This window comes from Centruroides sculpturatus, unplaced genomic scaffold, assembly GCF_000671375.1.
Source record: "Centruroides sculpturatus isolate CEXI.00-Female unplaced genomic scaffold, Cexi_2.0 scaffold1160, whole genome shotgun sequence".
In the NCBI taxonomy this organism is placed as follows: domain Eukaryota; kingdom Metazoa; phylum Arthropoda; class Arachnida; order Scorpiones; family Buthidae; genus Centruroides; species Centruroides sculpturatus.
In genome coordinates, this window is record NW_019385617.1 from 51,858 (window position 1) to 75,938 (window position 24,081).

General features: G+C 32.4%; 2 protein-coding genes across 3 annotated transcripts in view; one reads left to right on the forward strand and one right to left on the reverse strand.

Annotated features, from left to right (window-relative positions):
• Nucleotides 1-2,393: 2,393 nt before the first annotated feature.
• Nucleotides 2,394-11,530, forward strand: LOC111640624 (transmembrane protein 267-like). The gene is made up of 2 exons (XM_023386661.1): nt 2,394-2,730; nt 10,936-11,530. Exons 1-2 carry the CDS (start codon nt 2,428-2,430, stop codon nt 11,272-11,274), a joined length of 642 nt encoding a protein of 213 aa, XP_023242429.1. The 5' UTR covers nt 2,394-2,427; the 3' UTR covers nt 11,275-11,530.
• An 887-nt stretch (nt 11,531-12,417) lies between these two features.
• LOC111640622 (PH-interacting protein-like) overlaps nt 12,418-24,081 on the reverse strand; it is an 88,574-nt gene continuing 76,910 nt past the window's right edge. For both annotated transcript variants that reach the window (XM_023386660.1, XM_023386659.1), the window contains 6 exons: nt 21,443-21,598; nt 17,665-17,817; nt 17,450-17,574; nt 17,086-17,324; nt 14,689-14,802; nt 12,418-14,574 (listed from right to left, as the gene is read on the reverse strand). In XM_023386660.1, the coding sequence (XP_023242428.1) occupies nt 13,751-14,574; nt 14,689-14,802; nt 17,086-17,324; nt 17,450-17,574; nt 17,665-17,817; nt 21,443-21,598 (1,611 nt within the window). In that variant the 3' untranslated portion in view covers nt 12,418-13,750. The remainder of the gene's footprint in view (nt 14,575-14,688; nt 14,803-17,085; nt 17,325-17,449; nt 17,575-17,664; nt 17,818-21,442; nt 21,599-24,081) is intronic.

Sequence of the window (24,081 nt, forward strand, 5' to 3'; positions counted from 1 at the left end):
GTAATTGATTGTGTGTGCTCCTCCATCGTCGCTATAAGGCAGCACATATATCTCAAAGCGCCCGTAAAGTGCCCGCAAAACGCGCGTTTTAACAAAAATCTATAAACGCGCGTTTAACGCGCGCTTGGCGTTTGAGTGTGTACGGCTACATAGAACTCTTGGTTCTTTAAAACGCGCGTTGAAAAACGCCTAGTGTGTACAGGGCCTTAATCTCGAGATTGGAGTTAGAAAGATGAAAGACGAGATCAGATGTGGAAACTTTAGGGGCAGGATGCCCCGATTAACTATATACGAACTTCCGATGCAAACCGGAAGTCACGTTGTTTCAATTCAAAACTTTACCCCCGAAAGGAGTTAGATGACCGGCACGACTCTAGTGCTAACAGGAAAGTATGATGTACAGGGGCAAGACACTACTAATTTGTAGTGTCTTGTCCGGTATTGCAGCCCGGTATTGTGACGACGACATAATAAATAATCGCTCGTTTCAATTGTTAAATCACAATACTTAAAAAAACCGTTTCCAAAAAATTAATAAAATAATTTCAATTTTTTAATGATTGGAAGCAGATTTAATTTTGTTAAATAAAATTATACAGACTGTTTCAAAATTATAAACACACCCAACTTTTTTCAAAAACAAAAACATTTACAATTGTAATGTATTTATTATATTAGTATGTTGTTTACAACATCAGTTTAAACATTTTCTGAAAGTTTTAGAGCAATCTGACAATTACAAGAAAAATTATCACAGATTTTTCAATTTTTGATTGTTTCAAAGTATAAACACATGTATACAAAAAAAAAAATTATTTGTGATGTTTCAATATTTTGTAGTCCACCATTTGATTTAATTAGTTCAAATACTCTATCAGGCATACATTTTACTAGTTTTTGAAGTTGTTCTTGTTTAATATTTTCCCAACAATCCATGATAGCTAATTTCAGTTCATTTACAGTATTGTATTGTCTGTTTTGGTCATAAACAAGACGACTCGTAATGCCCCAAACATTCTCTATCGGGTTCATATCAGGGCTCCATGATGGCCAATCGATTAGATTAATTTTTTTCAGCAAACCAATTTTCAGTTTACTTTGATGTATGAATGGCAGCATTATCCTGTTGGAATTGCCAGTTTTATCCCCCAATAAGTGACCAAAAGTTATAAAATTTTGATACAACAGTTCTTGATACTTTTCTGAATTCAATCTACCTTCTATAAATACAATATCAGTTTTACCTCTCCATCCAAATCCTGTCCACACCTTCACAGATCCTCCACCTTGCTGTCTGTGCAATCTGACTTCATTCTTCTTCAAATCGTGTCAGTAGTGACTATAACTGTCAGGTCCATTCAAATTCCACTTTTTTTCATCTGTAAAAACTATTTGTTTCTACACCCCTTTCCATGTCATCTTGTCTTTGGCCCACTTTAATCTAGTTGTTTTGTGCAATTGTGTTAATTTTGGTTTGGCAGCCATTTTTGTAAATTTGTCATTTTTATGATTATGCATTACATCTCCATACAGTTGCTGGTGAAACTGCAATTGGCAATGTTGATGCTGCTTCTCTGACAGACAACTTGTTGATCGTCAGTAGCTGAAAAACCTTTCTTTCATTTCTAGGGGTAAGGAGTTTAGGCCTTTCACATCGCTTATTTCTGCCATAATATTCACCCTAAGTAACACATTTCTCACAGCACGTGTGGATCAATTTATAGCTGCCAAAGTTTGTCTTAGAGATTGTCCTGGTCCTTTTTGTTGGTAAATTTCGCATATTTCCAACTCTGTTAGTGTTCTTCCATGAGGCATTGGTTTAAATCACAAAAACCATTTAAAATTGGCACCATGTTTTTAATAATAGTTGTCACCAGAGGGAAGTATCACTCAATTAAACCAATAATTAAAAAAAAAATTATTATACTAGTTTTATGCACCTGTGTTTATACTTTTGAAACACTCAAAAATTGAAAATCTGTGATCATTTTTTCTGTAATTGTCAGATTGCTCTAAAACTTCCAGAAAATGTTTAAATTGATGTTGTAAACAACATACTAATATAATAAATACAGTACATTACTATAGTTAATGTTGTTGTTGTTGTTGAAAAATGTTGGGTGTGTTTATAATTTTGAAACAGACTGTAATATGGTTCACTAACATAATTGATTTTTTTAATTAAAAATCGAACGTACGTATAAAATTATTTATGAATTAAAAATTATTAATATATTAATAAATATTAATATTAATAAAATATTAGTAAGCCGGGACGACATTTTAAAAATTTCACAAAATCGTCATTTGAAAGAATCGCGACACAGTATTTTTAGGGTAATCGGTAGCCAAGGCGGTGGCAACGTGTAACGCACTCTTAAGCGCCATCTATCGTAGAGTTTGGGCGCAATGCTTTGAAGTGACGAAATGCCGCTGGTATCAGAAGGAGTGCTTCTGTTTGCCTTTAAATATTTTATATTATCGAATATTCTGGTGGCGATCGGTATATACGTAGACAGATGGGCGGCGAAAACCATAAAGGGCGACAATCTAGCCTTTGTCGATACTCTGGTGCATTTTGCTCTGGGTTCCGTCAGCTGGTGCATGGTGATTTGCAAAGAAAGTTTCGTTCGTAATTACAGATTATACAAGGAACTGTTCTTGTGCGGATGCTTGTCTAGTTTTATAGACATCGATCATTTCCTCGTGGCTAAGTCCTTTCGATTGAGAGTGAGTACCTTATCCTCTGTCAAACCAACCGAAATGTCAATTATTTAATCAGTTTCTTATCAGATGTAATCATCGAGGTACTGTATAATTACACATCTGAATGAGATGGTCGGAACCTTACTAAAGCTGTAGACTTTTTTGCTTGCACACTATCTAATACTATGGGGGTCAACTACTCTGTCGAGGTCCCAAACATATCATCGACTCGAGCCCATTTTTACGTGTTTTAAACAAATTTCATTATGAAAGATGCTCCGAAGGATTAATGCGTAACTGTTCTAATGATGGAGTGCCCGCTGGTGGCCGAGCGGATACGCCGGCGGTCCGTCGTGGGTTTGTGCCTCTCCTGTTGGTGGGCCCCGCTGAGTTTGCGGTGCCTAAACGGGGGGTCGTTTTCTGTCGAAAGTCCTCTCAGACGTTTTCCCGTGGCGGATTACTCGCACGTTACGTTGTCTTATCTCGTCGATCTACGAGGGTGATTCAAAAAGTAAGGTAACGAGAGCTCTCGCATGTGTCGTATTCCTCCTCTTTTCGAATTTCCCATTAGGGCAGCAGCAGAAGATCATAGCTTTATCACACAGGCGTTAGATGGTGCAAATGTTGCATCAGACTTGCAATTCATTTTGAAAATGGCTGCGCTTACGGAAAAGTGGTCAAATGTGGAAGTGCTTAGTGTGATTCGGTCTGAAGGGCAACTCGCCAGTAGAAATTCGTCGTCAACTTGTTGAGGTGTACGGTGGTAATGTCATGTCTAGAAGATTTGATCCCAGGATCTCGAAAATCGGGATCCCAGGATCCCGACAACTTTTCAGTCCCAAAATTTTCGGGATTAAGTTTTCCTAATCCCGAGATTTTCGGGATTGACATCATTTTAAAAAAAGTTGCAAAATAGACTGCACGAAGCGAAACGTTCAGTGCCAGTGCTTTAAACAGAATTGCTTGCCTATCATTTTAATATAAAATACAAGAAATTTTATTCCAAGCAAGCAGCAGAAATTAACCTAGTGGGCTTGCGATGCTTGCTTGGAATAAAACTTCTTGTATTTTCAACTAAAATGATAGGCAAGCAGTTCTCACTGGGTTACTTGGTAATATACTTCATTTTTGTATTTTTGAATTTTCGCGGGCGCCAATCGATTTTCTGGCGCAGTCGAGAGCACTACTCAGTGCGTTTTACCTGTCAATGTGTCAGCCATCTTGTTTTGCCAGTGTGGTTAATATAGACCCGACGCCTCTCGCTTAGGGGGGTCGACCTTAGGTGAAAAGGTTACGACCCTCGCCTTGCCCGCGATCTGTCAGGATGATGCGAGAAAGTCTTTTTACGTTTCGGGGTAGTGGTTTGCTGGACGCTGAGAGACTCACACAGAGACCGAATTTACAAAATTAACGCGTTTATTTTTAGAAAGACATGCTTACAATGATCGAAACAATCGGGATTGTAGCCTTTACTCCTACAATCCCGATCCGTGTCGACCGGACTGTTTTCTTCCATCCTCCCCGTGTCCTCGAAGCTTATAAGTATTTACTAACGATTCCTCCAACTTCCATCAAACCTAAACGCGTTTTCTCAGCAGCTGCATATATGTGCAACAAATTGAGAAGCAGACTTGGTGATGAGACACTGGATGCGTTGTTATTTCTCAGATCATATTTTCGCAATTCAAATTAGAATGTTCCTATTAGATTAGTTTTCTTTATATTTAAGAAAAATGTGACTGATTAATATTATTTTTAAATACTTTTTGCTAAGAAACTTACTTTACTACCTACTTACTAGGTTGTTATATGAAAGTAGTCTATTTAGTCGATGTTAAGAGAGATTTTTGTTAATTTTCAACGTTTATTTGCATAGTTTGTTACATAAAGGTTTTTTCAATTTATGTGAGTTTAAAGAGATCTCAGTGATGCTTAAAAAAGAATAAATTTAACATGAAGACAGTGATTTTAAGTCTGGTTAGTCTGACTGTAAGTCTGATTAATTAGAGTGATTAAATTAACTAGGTGTATACCGTAAAATACGTTGATTTTTGTCTAAATTTTGATTTTTAATTTCTGTAAGATTTTCTTATTTTTTATTAACCCTCAATACCGAAATAATCCCGGGATTGAATAAGTATAATCCCGAAATCCCGGGATTAGAAATAAGGACCGGGATCAATTCCCTAGTCATGTCACACTGAGTTTGATAAAGGCAGGACGGATGTGCAAACTGAACTGTTACGGTGCTTCAAGTGGGAAGTACTGGAACATCCTCCTTATAGCCCCAACCTGGCACCCTGTGATTTCCATCTCTTTGGACCATTGAAGAAGCATCTGGGTGGTAGGCAATTCCAAACAGATATGGAAGTTCAGCAAGCGGTCATGGCGTGGTTGAAGGGACTTGATGCAGATTTCTTCTCTGCTGGCATTGATGCCTTGGTATATCATTGGAATAAATGTTTAGACAAGCATGGTAACTATGTTGAAAAATAATAAGTACCTGTACCAGTGCCATAATAATCTGTATCACTATATCTGCCTGTGAAATAAAATTTGTACAGGAGAGCTCTTGTTACCTTACTTTTTGAATCACCCTCATATTGAGATTGGATCTCGTGCGGCACCAACAAATACAGTCCAGATACTTTAGACTGAATGCCTGTTTAGAATGGTGTTGACCTGCACCGGGATCCAGAAAGTTGAATGTGGGATAGGGTGGCTGTATCTGATCAAAATTGTTTGTTGGACTGACAATAAATATTACAGGCTTGCTGTGGACTGCACATATAAATATAGCAAAAAAATTAGTCGCAATATTTTTATTTCCTTTAATCATTTAATTTAATTTTTAGCTTTGTTTTTGTTTTTGTTTTTTATATTATTTTCTAATTTTTTAATATCAATTGGCATTTTAGATGCCATGCAATATGCTCGATTTGTTATATCTTTGTCCGTCGGCCTGTTTCGATTCTTTGATTTGACAATTTTCAATTTCAAAAAGAATGATTTGCAGAGATAGATAGTTTGAGTTGCAGTTGGGATGCATGTTGCCAGTTGTTTCAGGTTGGGAAATTTATAATCTTGAATAAAATTTGAATTTTATCAAAAATAATCATTGGCTTCAAAAATGTATTTGAATTCTGTATTTGATTGGATTAATTCCATTTGTAAATTTGAAGATGCTGATTGTACAATACATCATCATTAAGCAAACTCGAGAATATTTTGGAAATTTCCTCATTCTTTTGCATAGTTGAGAATCTGTCATGGAATGCTTTAAAAGTTTTCTGACTTCATTTGCATATTTTGAAAAATTTTTGTGGTTGTTATTAAAATCATTTAATAGTGGAGATAAATGGCATTATTTGTCCTGAATTGACTATAATACAGCTTGAATTTTGTTGCGAATGATTTTATATATCTTGATAACAGTCTGTAATCAATTTATTTTCACCTTGAAGCTTCTGATTTAGTTCATTTAACTTCATTGTTATATTTGTTAGAGAACATAAATCTAGAAGCCACTGTTCATTGTAGAACTCAGAAATATCATTGGCCATCTTTATTCATGAAAATCCAAATTTCCTCTCAAGTTCCAAAATCTTTGTAGACTATTTTCTAACTATTGAAGACTGAATATGATCAAATAAAATAAAAGATTTATTCTTTTACCTTTTTTTTTACTAGTATATATTTATGGTCCATCATTTTCACATATCAACTCATTAATTTATAATGTGTTTTTGCTGGTTTCACTCATAAATAATATCTATATGTTGTTGTTAAAAACACATGCATCTTATAGATGCAACTGAACTAAACTGCTTCAGTTAAGAAAGCAGCACTCATACTGACTCAGATTGGAGTCAATTGTTTCTGTACCACAGAAACAGTTTGGAAATTTCCTCATTCTTTTGCATATTTGAACTGTTTATGCACCACAGAAACACTTGACATGAGTAAGTAGAGTTGGTGTGCACAGAATTGACCGATACAGTTTTGGTGTCTTCGTGGAATTTGAAATCTAGTTTATACTTGCTTGAAATGTGGATGCTCAATGCACTTTGAATGTTTAAATATAACAAAACTGCTATTCAATTTAATCTGTGCCCTGCTGTATAGAAATGTGTAAGACTGATTGGATTTTTGGCACAGTTTTGTTAATTCAAAAAACTGGATGCGCTGATTCAAGTGGAAAAGTCTGACTGGAGCAGAGTTGAAGCAGTTCACTTTGGCAGACATAAGACTTACCTTCAGTTGTTTGTTATCGGCTGATATTGGGCACACACATGATCTGCTTGCTAATGGCTTTTTACTTGTTAAATTTACACAATATAAGATTTTTTTAATGTTATGAATAACAAAATGTAAAATATATAGATAGATGCTTCAGAAGGGCTGTAGGAAAACTCCATTTGGGCTGCATGCATCCTGTGGCTGTGGTTGGACAGGGCTGGGATAGGGAATGTCACTTCTAAATCTTTTTGGTGATTTTGGTGGTGATTGTATAGATATAGATATCCTGTAATCTATATTATATTATTCTCACTTATAGGAAAAATGTGTCCTAGTTTGAATGAAACCTTGAAAATAAAAATGCATTGGTAAATGTGATAGTTTTAATGTTCTGAGAAGGATATTTCCTTTTCTTCACAGACGATAAAAAAGCATATGTGGATAAGTATCAAAAATTATACTTTGTAACAAATTGTATCAACACAACAAATATGTGTAGTCTTCAACCAATATCCGGTGTGAAAATTCCAAACTAATATTGGCAAACGCTTTCGATGCCCCTCCTGCACTCTTCTTCAGGCCAAATTTAATGTACTGGATTCTTAAATCGAATATTTTTAAATAAGAAGTGCTCTGTTACTAGAAGTTTTAAGGGAATATACACCATTCCCTTAATGGACGATAGATGGCAAAGGCAACTAATTTACATAGGGTCCACTAAACATCCGTTAGCCACCAGAATAAAGGAAGATAAAGCAGACATCACCCACAACAAATATATGACAGCATTGTCGTCATATGCAACAAACCCAGACATAACCCCGATTTTTAATGAGACACGGGTCATCCACACCACTCGTCATCATGAACATCTAAGAACTTTGGAAGCGATGGAAATTTACAAAGCAGATTGCAAACTAACCTGCATCAATCTTAAAGAAGAAATGAATCTCTCAACAGCGTGGCGGTATTTATTGGAGGATGAATCGTAATTTATTATACGATACACCAGATTATTATGGGATGCGCACATCGTATATCCACTAGTTAAAATTATTTTTAGAAACGGCACGTGATTATAAAATACGCGAGATTATTATAAGATGCGCACAACATATCTCCATGAATATAAATTATAAAGAAATTATAATTCGGAAAGGCACGCGATTACCTTCCTTATTTGAACTTCTAGTAACAGAGCACATTCTTATTTAAAAATATTCGATTTAAGAATCCAGTACATTAAATTTGGCCTGAAGAAGAGCCCAGGGGGGCATCGAAAGCGTTTACCAATATTAGTTTGGAATTTTTAAACCAGATATTGGTTGAAGACTACACATATTTGTTGTATATGACCCAGTGTGGGAGAAATCCTTGATTGTATCAACACATCAAATCTGCTGAATTGCAATAAATTTAACTTATTCTGATCATTTCTTAAAGATGGATCTGTTTCAAATATAATAGGTACAAAAATAGTAACACAACTGTCTATTGGTGTTACAGAAAACATTTATTTATGTGAATACTTTTGACAGTTTATAATATAATAGTTTCAAGAACAATTGAATCAAATCAATTATTTACAAAAATAATTTAATTCAACTTAACTCTGTAATTTAATTTTTAATTTTATAAGCAAGAATGGTTTAGGACGGGTCGGCAACCTGTTGAGTCGGAAGAGCCAAAAATTACAATTTTCAAAATTTCAAAGTTTTTAAAGAGCCACAAAATTTTTACATAACTTTGAGAAGATAATTCGCTTCTAACTCTTTTACTCAAAACAACAAACTATACGTCATAGCCAAAGCACTGGTGAAGACGCCAAATTGTCTTGCGTTGAAAGCGAATTAAACCTCATAGAAACATCCGACAACGCCGTCATTCGAAAGCTTCCGACAGACTGACGACAGTGACGACTCGTGTCACGGGGGATAGGTGCGGTGAAAAGCGAGTATAAGTGGCTGAGAGATAGAATCGGTGCCTAATCCTCGTTAATCGATTCAGAACGATTTTTAAATGTTTTTGTTTTTGATAAAATAAATAATATTTGCTTATGGAACTAAAGAGCCGCAGCTTCACATCCAAAGAGCTGCATGTGGCTCGCGAGCCGCAGGTTGCCAACCCCTGGTTTAGGATAAATCTGAAATGTTTTGTACAATTGATTTCTATAAAAATGAACAGAGGTGAAGTGTTAATCTTTCGTGTTTTTCAATGTAGGACTATGGATATTTTACAGGGGCCAGAATACATGAATGGATATTTTTGCATGTAAAATAGGTGAAGAATTCTGTACCATCACACCTGATGGATATTTATTGCATAAATGCCTGGAGGACTGATCCAATTCAAGCTTCAGTTAGAAATGGATTTGCTGCTGAAATTTCTCTGTGGAGTCCACCTATTTGCTCTTTTCTCAATCCATGTGTTGTGACAGAAAATATCCATGTGTTTTAGCTCCTAAGACATGAAAAAGTATAATTTTTTAATGAAAATGTATTAGGTTTTTCTTCAATATCAAGCCGTTGCAGGTCCCACCAGTGGCCAAGTGGTCTTAGTTCCCTGAACACTGGGAGTTCGGTTGTGGGTTCGTGCCTCACTCAGACGGGCTGGCCATGTGGAGTTTTCCGGATTTTCTCCACGTCTGTAACGCCTAAATAGGGGCCAGTTTCCTCAAAAATACCTCCCGAAAGGCATCCCCCCTAGCAGATCGCCCAACTGTTGCATTGCCATAACTTAAACAACAATCAAGCCATTGCAAAAAGGTTAATAATTATATTTATTTTTGTCCTTTTTTGGTGTGATATTAATGAATTATAGTATATTTATTCAACCTATGGAAAGAATCAACTTTGATATTAACCAATGAGCATCAGACATTGATCACAGAGTTGTGGCAAGTTACTTCTGGTTTCGTCCGCATTTGTTAAATGTGTCACCAATAGTCATAAACAGTATTAAGGAGGCTTCACATTCTGCTATTGGAATATGAGGAAAGTTTGCTATAGTAGTAGTTAAATGCATGATCCTTTAAATGAAATAAAATTCACTTATTGCCTGACATATTAAGCAAAAAAGTGCTGACATCATTAGGGAAATGGATCCTAAGAATGTCTTTTTAATCATACCAGTTGTTTTGCCAAGCCCAAGGAACAAGACCTGACATATCTGGAACAGTCTGCCCACAAAAAATTCCTGGGTTGCCGGCCAGGATTCGATCCCAGTCCCCCGACACCTTAACTGTTTTGGCCATCCGGCCATCAAGTTCACACATTTATTTTCTAGACAGGGATATATTATTTATTTCGTCTAATATATAAATTCATTATGTGTCTTTGCAAATTATCAAAATTCAATATATCATAAATGTGACTGTCATTAGAATATGAAAAACAAATGTTAAGATCCATTTTTTAATGTTATGAAGAATCTTATTGGACTATATTTCTGCACCCAATTATTGTTAACTTTCTTGTGGCAAGCGATTCCATCTTTCATTAGAAAACTAGAAACAAAAGCAATATTATATAGTGCAATAGTTAAAGCTGGTTTATTTTGGTAAAATTTTTTAGAAACACTTCATCTCAATTGGATCAAATGCATTTATCATTAATAAATTTGAGTAACTTGTAAGAACAAAAACATTCTTTAAAACTATTTTTGTTTCTCTTTTTAAAGTTTTTGTTTATGAACTTAGAATATATTGTTGTTGGAACAATTTTGTCTTGAAATTATTGATTCTGTCAGTGTTAATTTTAAACCATCACTAAAGAAATTTAAGGAGTCGGCTTATTGAATTTTGATTAAACATTGAAAGTGTAAATGCACAAATTTTGTTATAGTGTTGCAATAATTTTCTTATAAATTATCAAATTTAATGTCTTCCATAGATGGCATTATTGAATGATAAAACTAACTATAATACAAGCAATTTAAATTTATTATTATTATATTGTTATTTATGTAATGCAATTTTTCCCCTTTTTCTAGGATGCGCTGTCTCTACGACAGAGACCGCCACTTCACTGCACGAGCTTACTGCTTTCTGCCATTTTGGCACTCGTTGTGCTCGGAAATGTGTTGGGAAAGGAATCTGCCCGAATGGGTCTGCTGTTCCTGACTTCTGCCTACACGCATCACTTCAGAGATGGATTAAGAAGGGGCCTGTGGATCTGGCCTTTTGGCTCCACTCCGCCCATTACCAATCTGTATTATGTGATTTGTAGTCTGACATTCCCCTTACTATTTAATGTGATATTGTATAGCTCGGAATGGAAGAGCTGGTGTGGATTTGGCGACAGAAGCATTAAATCGATCAACATCGTATAGTTTATTAAATTGTGTAATTGCAAGTCGTTCTCGAATCGTCACATGTAGATGTCAAATTTATCATTAAACATCTTAAACTGTATATAAATTGTCACCATATTACATTATGCATTTTAATTTTATTTATTGTATAAAAAAATCTTCACAGAATGTACAAAATTTCAATAAATATTTATTTTTACATTTATCTATAAGAAAGGAAACATTACAGTATTGAAGAACTGCACTATTTTATTTCCTGTCCACATGAAACAACAACAGCCATACCAACAAAGAATAAGCAAAATTAAATTTATGGATTCATTTGATCGTGGAATGAAAATCTTTATAAATGGAAAGACTTAAAATTTTATTCGATACTGTGATAAAAAGACGTCAAAGGTATTAGAGTTTCGTTCGAAAGTTATGCAAAGTAAAACTTTTTACAGATGATTACGGTCGTCGGACCTCTGGAGTACATCAACAATTTAACAAAGTGTACTAAAAAGTAATTTCCGTAAATTGGCAGTATTGGCTTCTCGTAGAATTATCGTACACGAATGTCATAAAATATTTCCGTCACAAAATGAGACATTCTAATTTTCCACACGACAGAGTCGATGACCGAACGAGTAAGGAATCTCGAATTTAGTCTCGGATATAAATCTGTGCATCTTTATGTTACAAAAGGCAATTGTTTTAGTCATTAAAAACACCTTAGTTGGTCCACATTACACACAAATTCATAGCAATTTTTAAAGCTCCTCATTTATAAATGTAAGCTTATTTTGTGACATCTAAATGTTAGGCAGTGAGATTTGACCAGATGTGGATACGTACCGATGGGTCAAAACGAAATGGAGTGCTGCGGGCAATGAAGGCACTATCGAAATCTAATTTAAACAATAATTACCAATAGGAATTAAACATATACAGTAATAGCAGAATCTTTCTATTACAATTGTCAAATCTTACGTAAACAAAACAAAATTACAGTGTTATTTTAAATACAGGAAATATTTTAACGGATACAGAACATTTTATGTAATCCCAACATAAAATAACTGAATCTTAGATTAATAATTAAAAAAAAAAAAAAAACGGAACAATACAATAAAATAATTTCAAATTTACGTGGAGTCGTCTCCCCTACTGGTGTATATATTAAATTGGTAGACGAGATCTTTTTTTTTTTTTACAATTAGTGTCGAAAGTTTTACCAATTAAAAATCCAAACTTTTGACTTCTTTTAAGTACAGTAGTTTTACTTTATTTTTAATGTAAGTTAATTTTTACACATGATTCACTGCGACATTTGTAAAAAAAAACAAAAAAACCAAATTTAACCGAAAAAATTAACTTTTTTATAATTTATAGTTTACAAATCTAGAAACCAATTTTAAACCTTACTACTTGACTCACCATGTCTATTGGGCAAATTAAAAATTTAATTTGCCCAATCCATTGTCATCACTTAATAATAATACATTACAAAATATTAAATACTCTTACATGCAAATGACTAGCTTTTATAAGAATTAAATAATTATTTATAGCGGTAATGATGATCTGAAACTTTGTTGGACCATGGAAAATTAAAGAGATACGGGAAATCTGTTAACGGCTAATTAATTATCCACGTGTGTACGACGGCATTAACTTTCAACCGTGTTGTGGGCGTTTTTTTTTTTTTTTACTTTAGATGTACAACTGCTCTCTCGTCGGCAATTAAAAATTTGAGATACTTCAAAAACATTAATAATTTAAACATTTATCTTGAAGTGTTTAATGGCAGTAAGATATTCTTAAAGATATAATAGTTAAATATGACTTTTTAATAGCACTTTTATCCTTCATATCAGATAATCGATATTATTAACAATGGGGGAAAGAAAGGGAGATGCACAAAGATAATAATCAGCAATTTCTTAAAGATTGCATAATACTTAAAGGGAGGGAAAAAAGCACTTGATTTAATTTATAGATGATTAACAATATATTACATTGATGATTAGAAAAAAAATTTCTAGAAAAATCAAATTTTATCGTCTGATAACCTCCTTTTGAATTTTGTGGCTAAATTATTTATGGTAGTGGTAACGTAACGTAACATGTGCCATGTCTTTAAGTCTCAACCGAGAAATTGATCAATGGCATTTTGAGTAAGTAGTCCGTTTTACTGATCTACTTGGAAAATAAAAGAAAAAACATCATATATCACAGAAAATGAGATTTTTCAGAAATTAATATGAATGGAATGATGATTATATGTTAACACAACATCTTTAAGGAATTAATTGTAACTTTTCTAGTGACAAAAACATTGTCACAAAGAATCCCTGATGTGTGCCGATCTCTTCCTTCCGATGATTGTACAAGATGTTACGGATATAAAAAAGGAAGCCGCAACGCACTTAAATACAGTATGTTAGGTAGAGATCTATGAGCAAATGATATTGACAATGACATTCCATCGGTTATATCACACTAAATATTATCAATCGTAGAACAAGGCTCGAACGTGGCGCGTCAGTTTTCTTCTCCTACCTCTGCTACTCACCGAGAGTACTTCCCTGGCTTCCGAACCGATCGTGTTATCGGATTCTGGCTCCCCATCACTTTCCTCGCGATATCTGACTGTCCTTTGTCCTCGGCTTCTCGTCTGCATTCTAGAAGATAATCGACTAGGTGCATCGGCGTGACGAGTGTGTAAGGCACTCCTTGTAGCTCGTGTGCAGTTGCGTGTGGCCGTACGTGATGATCGGCGAACCGGTGCATCGTCGTCGTCCTCCTCCTCATCTTCCTCATCATCGTTTTCTTCTTCACTAAGGTTAGACGTTTGTTCAGTGTTGCTGTCAGAACTATCATCATCACTACTAGTATTCTGTTTGCTATTGTCATTAGAACTATCATTTTCACTTTCGTCTACTCTGTTATCTTTCTCTTCCGAACTATTTGAACTAGTTTTTTCTTCTGATTCACTTTCCTCACTTGGTTCACTTATCACTGCTCTCAATCTTGTCCTTCTGGGTCGCAGAACAATTTCCGGTTCCGGTTTACGTACAGAATTGACAATTCTACATCTTCTCCTGAGACGAGTCCTTTGTGGTCTAAGCTCTTCTTCAGAATCTTCTTTGTCGACATTGCTGCTAATTTCGGTTTCACTATCCATGTGATTCGCTTCCTCCCTTAGTCTAGAATCCTGTCTTGTTCGTCTCCTAGGAACTGTTTCTTCTTCAGAAGAATGCCTGATAGGTTTAACTCTTTTTGGATGAGATCGTGTTACTATTTTTCTGGTTTTAATTTCTCCGTTAGTCACACCTAATGTAAATAAATGTAATGATTAATATAGTTATTACAAAATTTCATACTTTTATCTGTAATAATATTATGTCTCTTACGCATCAATATTATATTTATAAATTACTTATTCACCTGACTTATACTTGCTCCGAGTATTAAGTTTTTTCGTGGCTCCTCCCGATGATGACCTTGAATTATCTCCATCTTCCTCGTCGCTTTTAATAATTCTTTCTTTTTTCCTCGGACCTAAAATTTAAAAATGTACTCATAATTTTTCAAACTACATCTGCCACATTGGAAATTTTTTATTATGTAAAACTGAAAATTAACATGCTAAAGGTAAGCAGAAAAAAATAATTAATATTAAAAAATTAACACTGTACAATTACAGAAGAAATTTCAATATAAATATTTTGAATTTAAACCACAATGACATAATGAATAATATTGTCTCATTGACATTATTATTTATTTATGATAACATTATGCCTGAAAAACAATTATTTTCAGGCATAATGTTACCATAAGTAACTCTAAATAAGTTAGCCTTGTCATCTTATATGCAGAGTTACACTTGTCTCAGTAATTATTAGAAGAGTTTTAGAAATTAATGTAACAATTTATTTACTGTTTACAGTTAGTGCTTAAATAAAAAAATTTAAAAGTATTCTTGACAAAAAAAAAAAAAATTTTATGATGATAAAAGTTTATTACCATCAATATTATTATTATTATTTAAACAGCCGTTATATTTAGTTATGATTCTGGAGAATGCATGTAAACTAAAGTTTGCACAAATCTGAATCAGTTATACCACAGAAATACACTGAAGTTTACAGGATGCATTTCACAAATGAAAATACAATGACATTCTGCTAATCTGGCATCGGCACTAGGGTTTCTCATTTCCCGCGAAATTTGCCTCCAGCGGGATTACGGGAAAAATAATTTCTTTTCCCGGGATTCCGGGATGAGATAGTAAAATAGAATTTTATATGAATAAAGAAGATCATACAGGAATATCATAAATTTGAATAATTTAATTTATTTTCTAGTAAGTAACTAAAAGTGTAGGGCCAATCTCACCCATACGAACACGTTAGGCTCAATTAATTTATGTTCTCCTACATTATAAGATGAAAGTAAAATAAAGCGTTTCATTGGGAGTTTTAATGATTACGAAAAAAATTCTAATTGTTTCTAAAAATAAAAAATAAACTAAAATGCGATGAGTGATATTTACTTTCAGCAAGTCTCCGCTGTTCAATGATGCACAAACACAATACATAGATATTACATGAACTAACAAGTAGAGACTTGTAAAACATAGGTAATAATAGCAAGAAACCTCAAAATTTCTCTTTTAGGTGAGTCTTCAAGATGCAACTTTTCGTATAATAAATAATAGAAAGAAAACCTGACACGGTAAATTATTATTGAAATGCGAGATTTCCCGGGATTTTTCTCGTAGGGAATAAACGGCGAGAATCCCGGGAAAGAAACCCTAATCGGCACCAATGTGGTATTGGATTATCGAATATGCTGACTTATTGGACAATGAAATTTTTTCTGGTTTTTTCAATTCCCTGGACACAATTTGACATATATTTGACAAGAAATATTAAAGTGCATTACTTCAAACTATGCATGTAAAACTATAAATCTGCCTTTTATGATTGCTTAACACACCATTTCAATTTTTCCAGATTATTCCTACCCTTGGTTGATTTGAAACAAGAACACACTAATCTTATTTTGTGCTTTGTACACTTTTATCTATGTCTACTTCATATTCTATATATTTTACATATTAAAAGCAAAATATTCCATCATTGCCAACTGAAACCACAACTAACACTTTACAAAGAAGTGCTATAGACAGAGACTCAGCTGTTGCTGTCTGGGCAAAATATAAGTAAATCAATCAAGACAGACAAGTACTTTATCCTCACTTTCCGAAATATTATGTTACAATTGATTTGATTTTAATTTTAATTATTACTTTTAGTTTTAATTAAATGGGTACCTAGTTGTGTATAAATACAGATACTCAATGCATTGATACTTCCCCAAAGATGAGCTGGATATGTCAGCTTATTGGGTTTGCTGGCATACCAGATGCACTGTTACCAGAATTTCACTGTAGTCACATTTACTTAGAAAATACGACAAGAAACAAAAAAAAAAAAATGCTAAATGAAATTTTTTCAACATAAAGTTTAGTTTTTATGCATAATAAGAGTTCTTTATCATCATTATTATTTACACTATATTATTAAAGTACATTACTTCAAAATTGCACATAAAACCCCATAAGTTACAAACCCTATATATTAAGTCTGCGAAATATAAGTTTTATTACACTTCAAGTGATTTTTTGTTCCTAATAAACCTGGATATAATAATAACTAAAAAATATATTAATGAATTCAATAAAATAAAAGAAAAGATTATTATTATAATTTGCAAACATATTTAAAAACTCTTAATGTAAATGGATTACGTAATTGTTTCTTTCAACTATCTTACCTGTTCCATTAGTTTTGGCTTGGCTTGATTTATTTTTAGATTCTGTACATGAGGTATAATTGCGGCTAGTACTAGGACGTGAAATATCTCCATTCCTTAGGGAGTAGGAAGTGGAAGGCTGTGACATGTTTGAGGTACTTGAACGACTAGAAGTACCGCTTGTACTTGGACGGTTTAAGGCACGTGATGAACTTAAAGAAGGAACTATGTCTGTTCTAACTTGTGCAAAAGGTCTCCTCCTATGTAATTTATAATATATTTATGACAGTAAAAATTTAATTACATACCTGATTTAAGTGTATGACAGATATGAGTCCGTCAATAATTTACCAATGCCAAAAACATAAGTAAAATATGAACTAACCTATGACTAACGTACTGGTTGTTCCTTAATTTTTCTTCATATTTAACTGCAGATCTCCAGTCGCTAATAATACCTCGTATGTGTTCTTCGAACATTGCCGATAAGCGAATGGTCATTGAATAAATCTAAAATATGTATATGTAAGATTTTATTATAAGAAAACTATCAATGCATACTTACATTTTAATAACAAATTATAGAAATGCATTACTTACACGGGATTTCTTATTAGTATTATAATTTCTAGAATTTTGAAATAAAAGTCTCATATCTTTGCAAAACTTAACAGGACTATCGTAATGATCCGCTAATAAATTCTCTCGAATTTTTCCTAAATCCGTTGGGTTATCTATTATATCACGATAATTCTATTGAAAAAGAAAAGAAAGTTATTTTAGAATCAACTTTTCTGAATAAAACTTTAAAATATTTATGAATTAAAATAATAATTTATTTTATTAACATTTAAATTAGAAAAAGCTTTACTAAATTAATAAAATTTAATAAAAACACTTGGAGATTCTCAATCAGAAATGAATTTAATCAAAATGTCTTAACTAAATACATCAAATCCAAAATTAAAATTAGGAATTAAGAAATAAATTTTGCAACAGATTTGAGAAAAACAAAACCAGAACAGGATCCATTTCCTCAATATAATTCTAGCTTATCATTATGGCCAACATAATTAAAAAAAAATTTACCAACACATTTGCAATAATAAATTATATTTTAATACTAAAACTTTTTGTAATATTAGTAATCTTCAGTATTATAAGTTTTGTAAAATTATTTGTTTAACTATTATTAATATAATTTCACATGGATAACCTAAAGTATACCCCAAAAAATTGCTAGGACACAAAAACTTTATGTAACACCACCTCTAAACAGGAATTTGAAAACAACAAATACTGGTATGCAATATAGAAGTTATCATCTCAAACATTCTAATTTTCCCTTCTTTCATTTTATTTCTGTTAGCAGTTCATGTAGAGATAATCATAAAATAAATAAAACAGTCTCATTAATCAAAACTAACTACCAGTGTAATCATTTGGATTAGTGGGATCATATGTAAAGAAAGGTGAGCCAAAAACGGCTAATGACATATTCAATATGTCATTAACCCTTTTAGCTCCAAGAGCCATTATATTTGGGAAATTACCAAAAACTCATCTGTTTTCAAGATACAAGTTCAAGTAAGTGTGTCTAATAATATTAAAGTATGAACTGACATATAGAAAACGAACAAACAAGAACTGAAGACTAGGAATGTGTATACATGATTTTGATAGTTTTGGAAAAAATCATAATGACAAATGAATATATCTATGGTATTCAAAACATGTCTTGTGTTTGTAAAGATGCTCTTGGAAAGATTAATAGAAAAGCTGTTTAATGAGTTTTTACGAATAACTGAAAGTTAAAATTAGCAGAATAATTAATCTTAAGCAGCATTAATCTATATCTGCTTTCAAATTAACTTTTATCAATAAATACAGATAATCTGCAGGTTATAAGCATAAAATTATAGTATTATTTAGCTAGTTACTAGATATGACTGGAACTAAAATACGGTCAACTGCCGATTATTTGTGGGTGGACTGTCTGCAAACAAGATCAATTACAACCATACCTGTATAGTTGTCTATCAAACTGGCCAGCCATACATAAGATTGCCAAGTATGTTCCATTTTCATCAATAGGGATGATGGTAATGTATAATAATAATTTATATTTGAAAAAATGCTAATTACTATTAATTTTTGAATTTATTGTCATACAGTGAATTTTATTACTGATTTTTATATTATATATTTTTTAATTTTTTGCAAATTTCACTGATATTTATTGAGCTTTGCTCACTTGGCTCATTTCTTTACTTTCATTTCTGGTTTAAATGAAACATCCCAAGAAGCCTTGAATAGCTAACTAGACATTTGCCGTTAATGTAGACATGTTTGTAATGTAATGGCTGAGTGCAATATAACAGCAGATATCAGCATTAGAGAGACAGAGAGGTCCAATCTAAAAAAGAACAGTGTAATGGCTGGAAAAAAAAGGGTGGTTTTAAAAATTCAGCAAAAACTTGAAATTATAAGGTTTAACGAATGAGCAAATTTCTATGCAATATGAAATAGAAGAATTAAGTATGTGACATTTTTAAACAAAAGGATAAGTTGTTACATTTGCATTGTCATCTGATTTGTCTTCGTAAAAAAAAAGTAATAAAGATGTCTACATATGATGAACTTCATAAAACATTATGTAAATGGTTTGCATAAGAGTGAACTAAAGGAATACAAATTTCTGGGCCTATAATTACTAATAAAGCAAACTTGTTTGACTTGCTTGGTTTAGATGAAAAGTTTGATACCTCATTGGGATGGCTGACTCATTTTAAACAAGACTCCATATCAGGTCATAGGATCTGCATACCAATAAAAAATTGCCATATGATCAACTTTTTAACACAATGTCTCATCATTATGCACAATTGTAAAATTTATCACATACACACCGCTGAACTGAAATAATTAACTATTCTTAAGCATAGAAAAACATGTACACAGACAGATAATTAGCTTTAAAGGAGACTCATCTGCTGTACAACGTTCACATGATTTGCTGTAGTTCAAAACTTGCAGACTTTGTACCAGATTCTAATATATACACAAATTTCTTAGACTAGAAAAAAAAATGCACATTAGAATCTAGAAAATACAGTATTACAAGAAGAAAAAAACGGTTAGATGGACAAACAAATTTTCCAAAATTGGCTTCAGAAACATTTTGTTTCCCAAGTATGAGACTATTTGAGATCCAAAGGTTTCCTGAGAAAGTTGGCCCTGTGTTGGATAATACCCCTTTAAACCCAAGTACACATTTACTTAAAACTGAGGGGGGCAATTTTTACAAAATATTTTCCACTCAATGTAACCAACTTAATTCAGCTCATGGACCAGGAAATCACTGCAGCCATAAAACTGAAATACAAATAAAGTCCAACTTGTTATTAAAAATAGTTGAAGAAGGTTCTGACTTAAAAACTTCTTGGAATGATTATTCAATTCTTAATTCAATTTATGATATGGCAAATGCATGAGACAGTAAACCTGCCACCCTCAGAACATCACAGAGAAAACTTCTGGGTGATACAAGTGACAATACAGAAAATTCAAGTGATGTAAGCATTTCATCATCCAAGCTGTCTACACTAGTCAGATCAATACCTAGAGGACAGAATATTGAAAAAGTTGACATTATCCAATGACTGTGACCTTATAGGCCCAGAATTCACCTGACCAACAAGGAAATAGTTAACAGAGCAAGAAGAATGGAAGAAAGTGAAGGCAATAAAAGAGACAATACAGATTTGCAATCGGTGAATCAAGAGCTAGCATTACAGTTACACTGACAGTTCCATTGAGTACTTTGAAGAACAAGATGCCACTTTACTTGATAAACTTGTTTTACATACACTTCAATCTATAAAAAACAAACATTTGGATGCTAAGGAGTAGAAAAAAGTTATTGATTTCTTTATAAAGTCTTAAAATGTTATGCACTGTATTTATATATATGTAAGTATCTGTAATAAAAAAAAGTATTTTTCTTAAAATTTACTTGTTTTTATATTTTTTCCTTTTTTCACAATTATCATGTTATTTGTGTATGTCAATTATCCACAGTAGTCATGTCACCCATTACAGGGGATAATCAAGAGTCAACTGTAGTCTGAATTTATTTATTTTTCTATAATCTTTATAAAAATTTGCAAAGATTGCATTAAAAAAAGTAAATATAGATAATTAATATATTTAGTAATATTTTGTAAATAATTATTTTTCATTGTTAACTGAAATTCTTTGAAAATCAAATTCTTATTTCCCATTATGACAATTTCATATCTGAATACTTGGCTCAAATAAACCAAAACTTTAATACGAACATTAATAAAATATATATAAAAATAACACAATATCTTACTGGATATTCATTTAAATCTACAGGATTTCTAAATGGAGTGGAATCTTCACATTGAAATATAACATCTAGTAAGTCTGTACACTGCTGCTTCCAAGATCTCGATGTGTATACTTGTGACGATTCTAATCGTCGTCTCTTGTTTGCACGATGAACATTCTGTTCAAATCATAAAAAATATGTTACAAAACTTTGTCATTCAAAATTAAACCAAAAAGTTTAATAAATATAATTAGTGTGATAATTTATTGGAAGATTAGTATGTAAAAAATTTTCAATTCTCTCTTTATAGATAAACTGTATGTCAAATTAATAATATCAAAAACTCAAAACTTTAATTACACATAAAATAAATAGATACTTTTTTATATATCTGTTTCAGCATTTACTTATGATAATTCACTAAAATCTGTGAACTATCATAACCATCAAATAATATTAATTTTGTAGATATATTTCTAGCTAACTTTTTAAAACGCTGATTGAAAAATTAGTCAATAACTTTTCAAGAATATAATTTTCACATACTTTACCAACAAAAAGAAAAATCTTCAGGCCCTAGTTTTATTATGATTATATAAAAAGTTTTTTCATTATATTAATGAATGAAATGAAAATTAATTTGCAAAATTTTTATTAACTAAATTCTTGACAACAATTTTACTTTTATAATTCATGTATAACTGTTTATTAAAAATTGTTTTAAATTTTTTAATAGAAAACTTGAATTGTTGTAAGGTGATTAGTGAAACTTTTGCCTCTTCTCTGATTTTTGTTTTTCTTTTCTTTTCTTACTAATGAGCATAATTAGAATTGTGTTCACAGAGCATCTAATCATTAGCCAACAATTTATTGTTTATGTTAAATAATAAACTTAACAGTTTTAAAACTAAAAATTTCTTTACGTATGTATTATATTCTTCTATAATAATAATAATAATATTAATAATAAATCTCTTTTGTTTCCTTCTTACATAAATGTAAAAATACGAAAAAATTTATGTTTTTCTTTCTCTTCTGACTTTTGAATAATATATAACTTCAATTTTTAAAAATATCAAGCCAATAATGACTATAAAATTTCCAAAAAGAGTTAAAAAGGTATAAAAAAGAGAATAATTTTTTTTGGAATAATAATAATAATAATTTGTTGACAAAACTGCGTCAAACAGCTGGTTAGATTTGGGATGCCTCTTTCGGGAGACAGAAGGATTCATGATTGCCATACAGGATCAGGTCATAAATACTAAAAACTACAGAAAACACATACTCAAAGATACAACACTCACAAATGACACATGCAGAAAATGTCACATCATGCCAGAAACTATACAACACATCACTTCTGGTTGCAAGCTCTTGGCACAGACAGATTACTTACATAGACACAATCAAGTAGCAAATATAATACACCAAGAGCTTGCAAAGAAACACAAATTGGCAGACATCCACGAACCATACTACAAGTATATTCCACAGACAGTATTGGAAAATAACACGCACAAAATGTATTACGACAGAGCCATAATCACAGATAAAACAATTTACCACAACAGACCAGACATCACACTCATTGACAAACACAATAAAATCACATACATTATAGACATAGCCATTCCAAACACTCACAATGTACAAAACACATGCACTGAAAAAATTAGCAAGTACACAGAACTCGCCCAGGAAATAAGGCATCTGTGGAGGATGGATAGGGTGCTTATTGTACCTGTTGTTCTCTCCTGTACAGGTGTGATACCACACACACTACACAAAAGCCTGGGAACATTACAATTGAATAGAAATACATACATAACACTACAGAAGGCCACTACATTGAATACGTGCCACATTGTTAGGAAATTCCTGAATACAGACACACACACTGACACACTTATTTAATTTTAGTTTTGTTTTGGTTGCTATGCCTTGACTTTGGTCCGGCATAGTACACAGCCACCGGTGTGAACCGAGTATAACTCACAAAACCCATCATAATAATAATAATAATATATAAAATTAATTTATAATCAGTTCTACACATCACTTAATGATTATTCCTTTGGATTGGACATTCCAATGGCAGCATGGTGTTGCAACAAAGGAGTTCTCAGCGCTCAGTGTTCTCTACATTCACTATCTTCTGCTCTGCTAGACATCAGCATACTTCTGGTCTAGCAGCACGACTCCAAGGTTAAATGATGTCCAACTTCATCTGATGCCAAAGCCATGCTGTGTCAAATTAGCTGCTGGCCAGAGTTTGACTATAAACAAGACTCTGGCAATGGCTGGTGGCCTTGAAACTCCATATTGCTGCTGGTATATAAACCAGCTTTTACTTATATTTATGCTAGAATATTATCATAGCTGACAAGCATAGGCAAGGGCAAACTTAAGCAGTGGATAATATTAAAATTTAAAATAAAATTGTATGTTTCTATATCATTTTTATGACTCATAATAATAAAAAAATAACTTTAATGCTATAATAACACAACAAATCATAGCAATTAATAAAACTGCACATAAAATCTTAAAAATGAAATTATGTAGTATAAATTTCAAAACAGTTAAAAAAAGCATATTTATTAATTATCTTTATATTATTTTCATTATATATTAACTTGATTAATGCAGCTATTTTA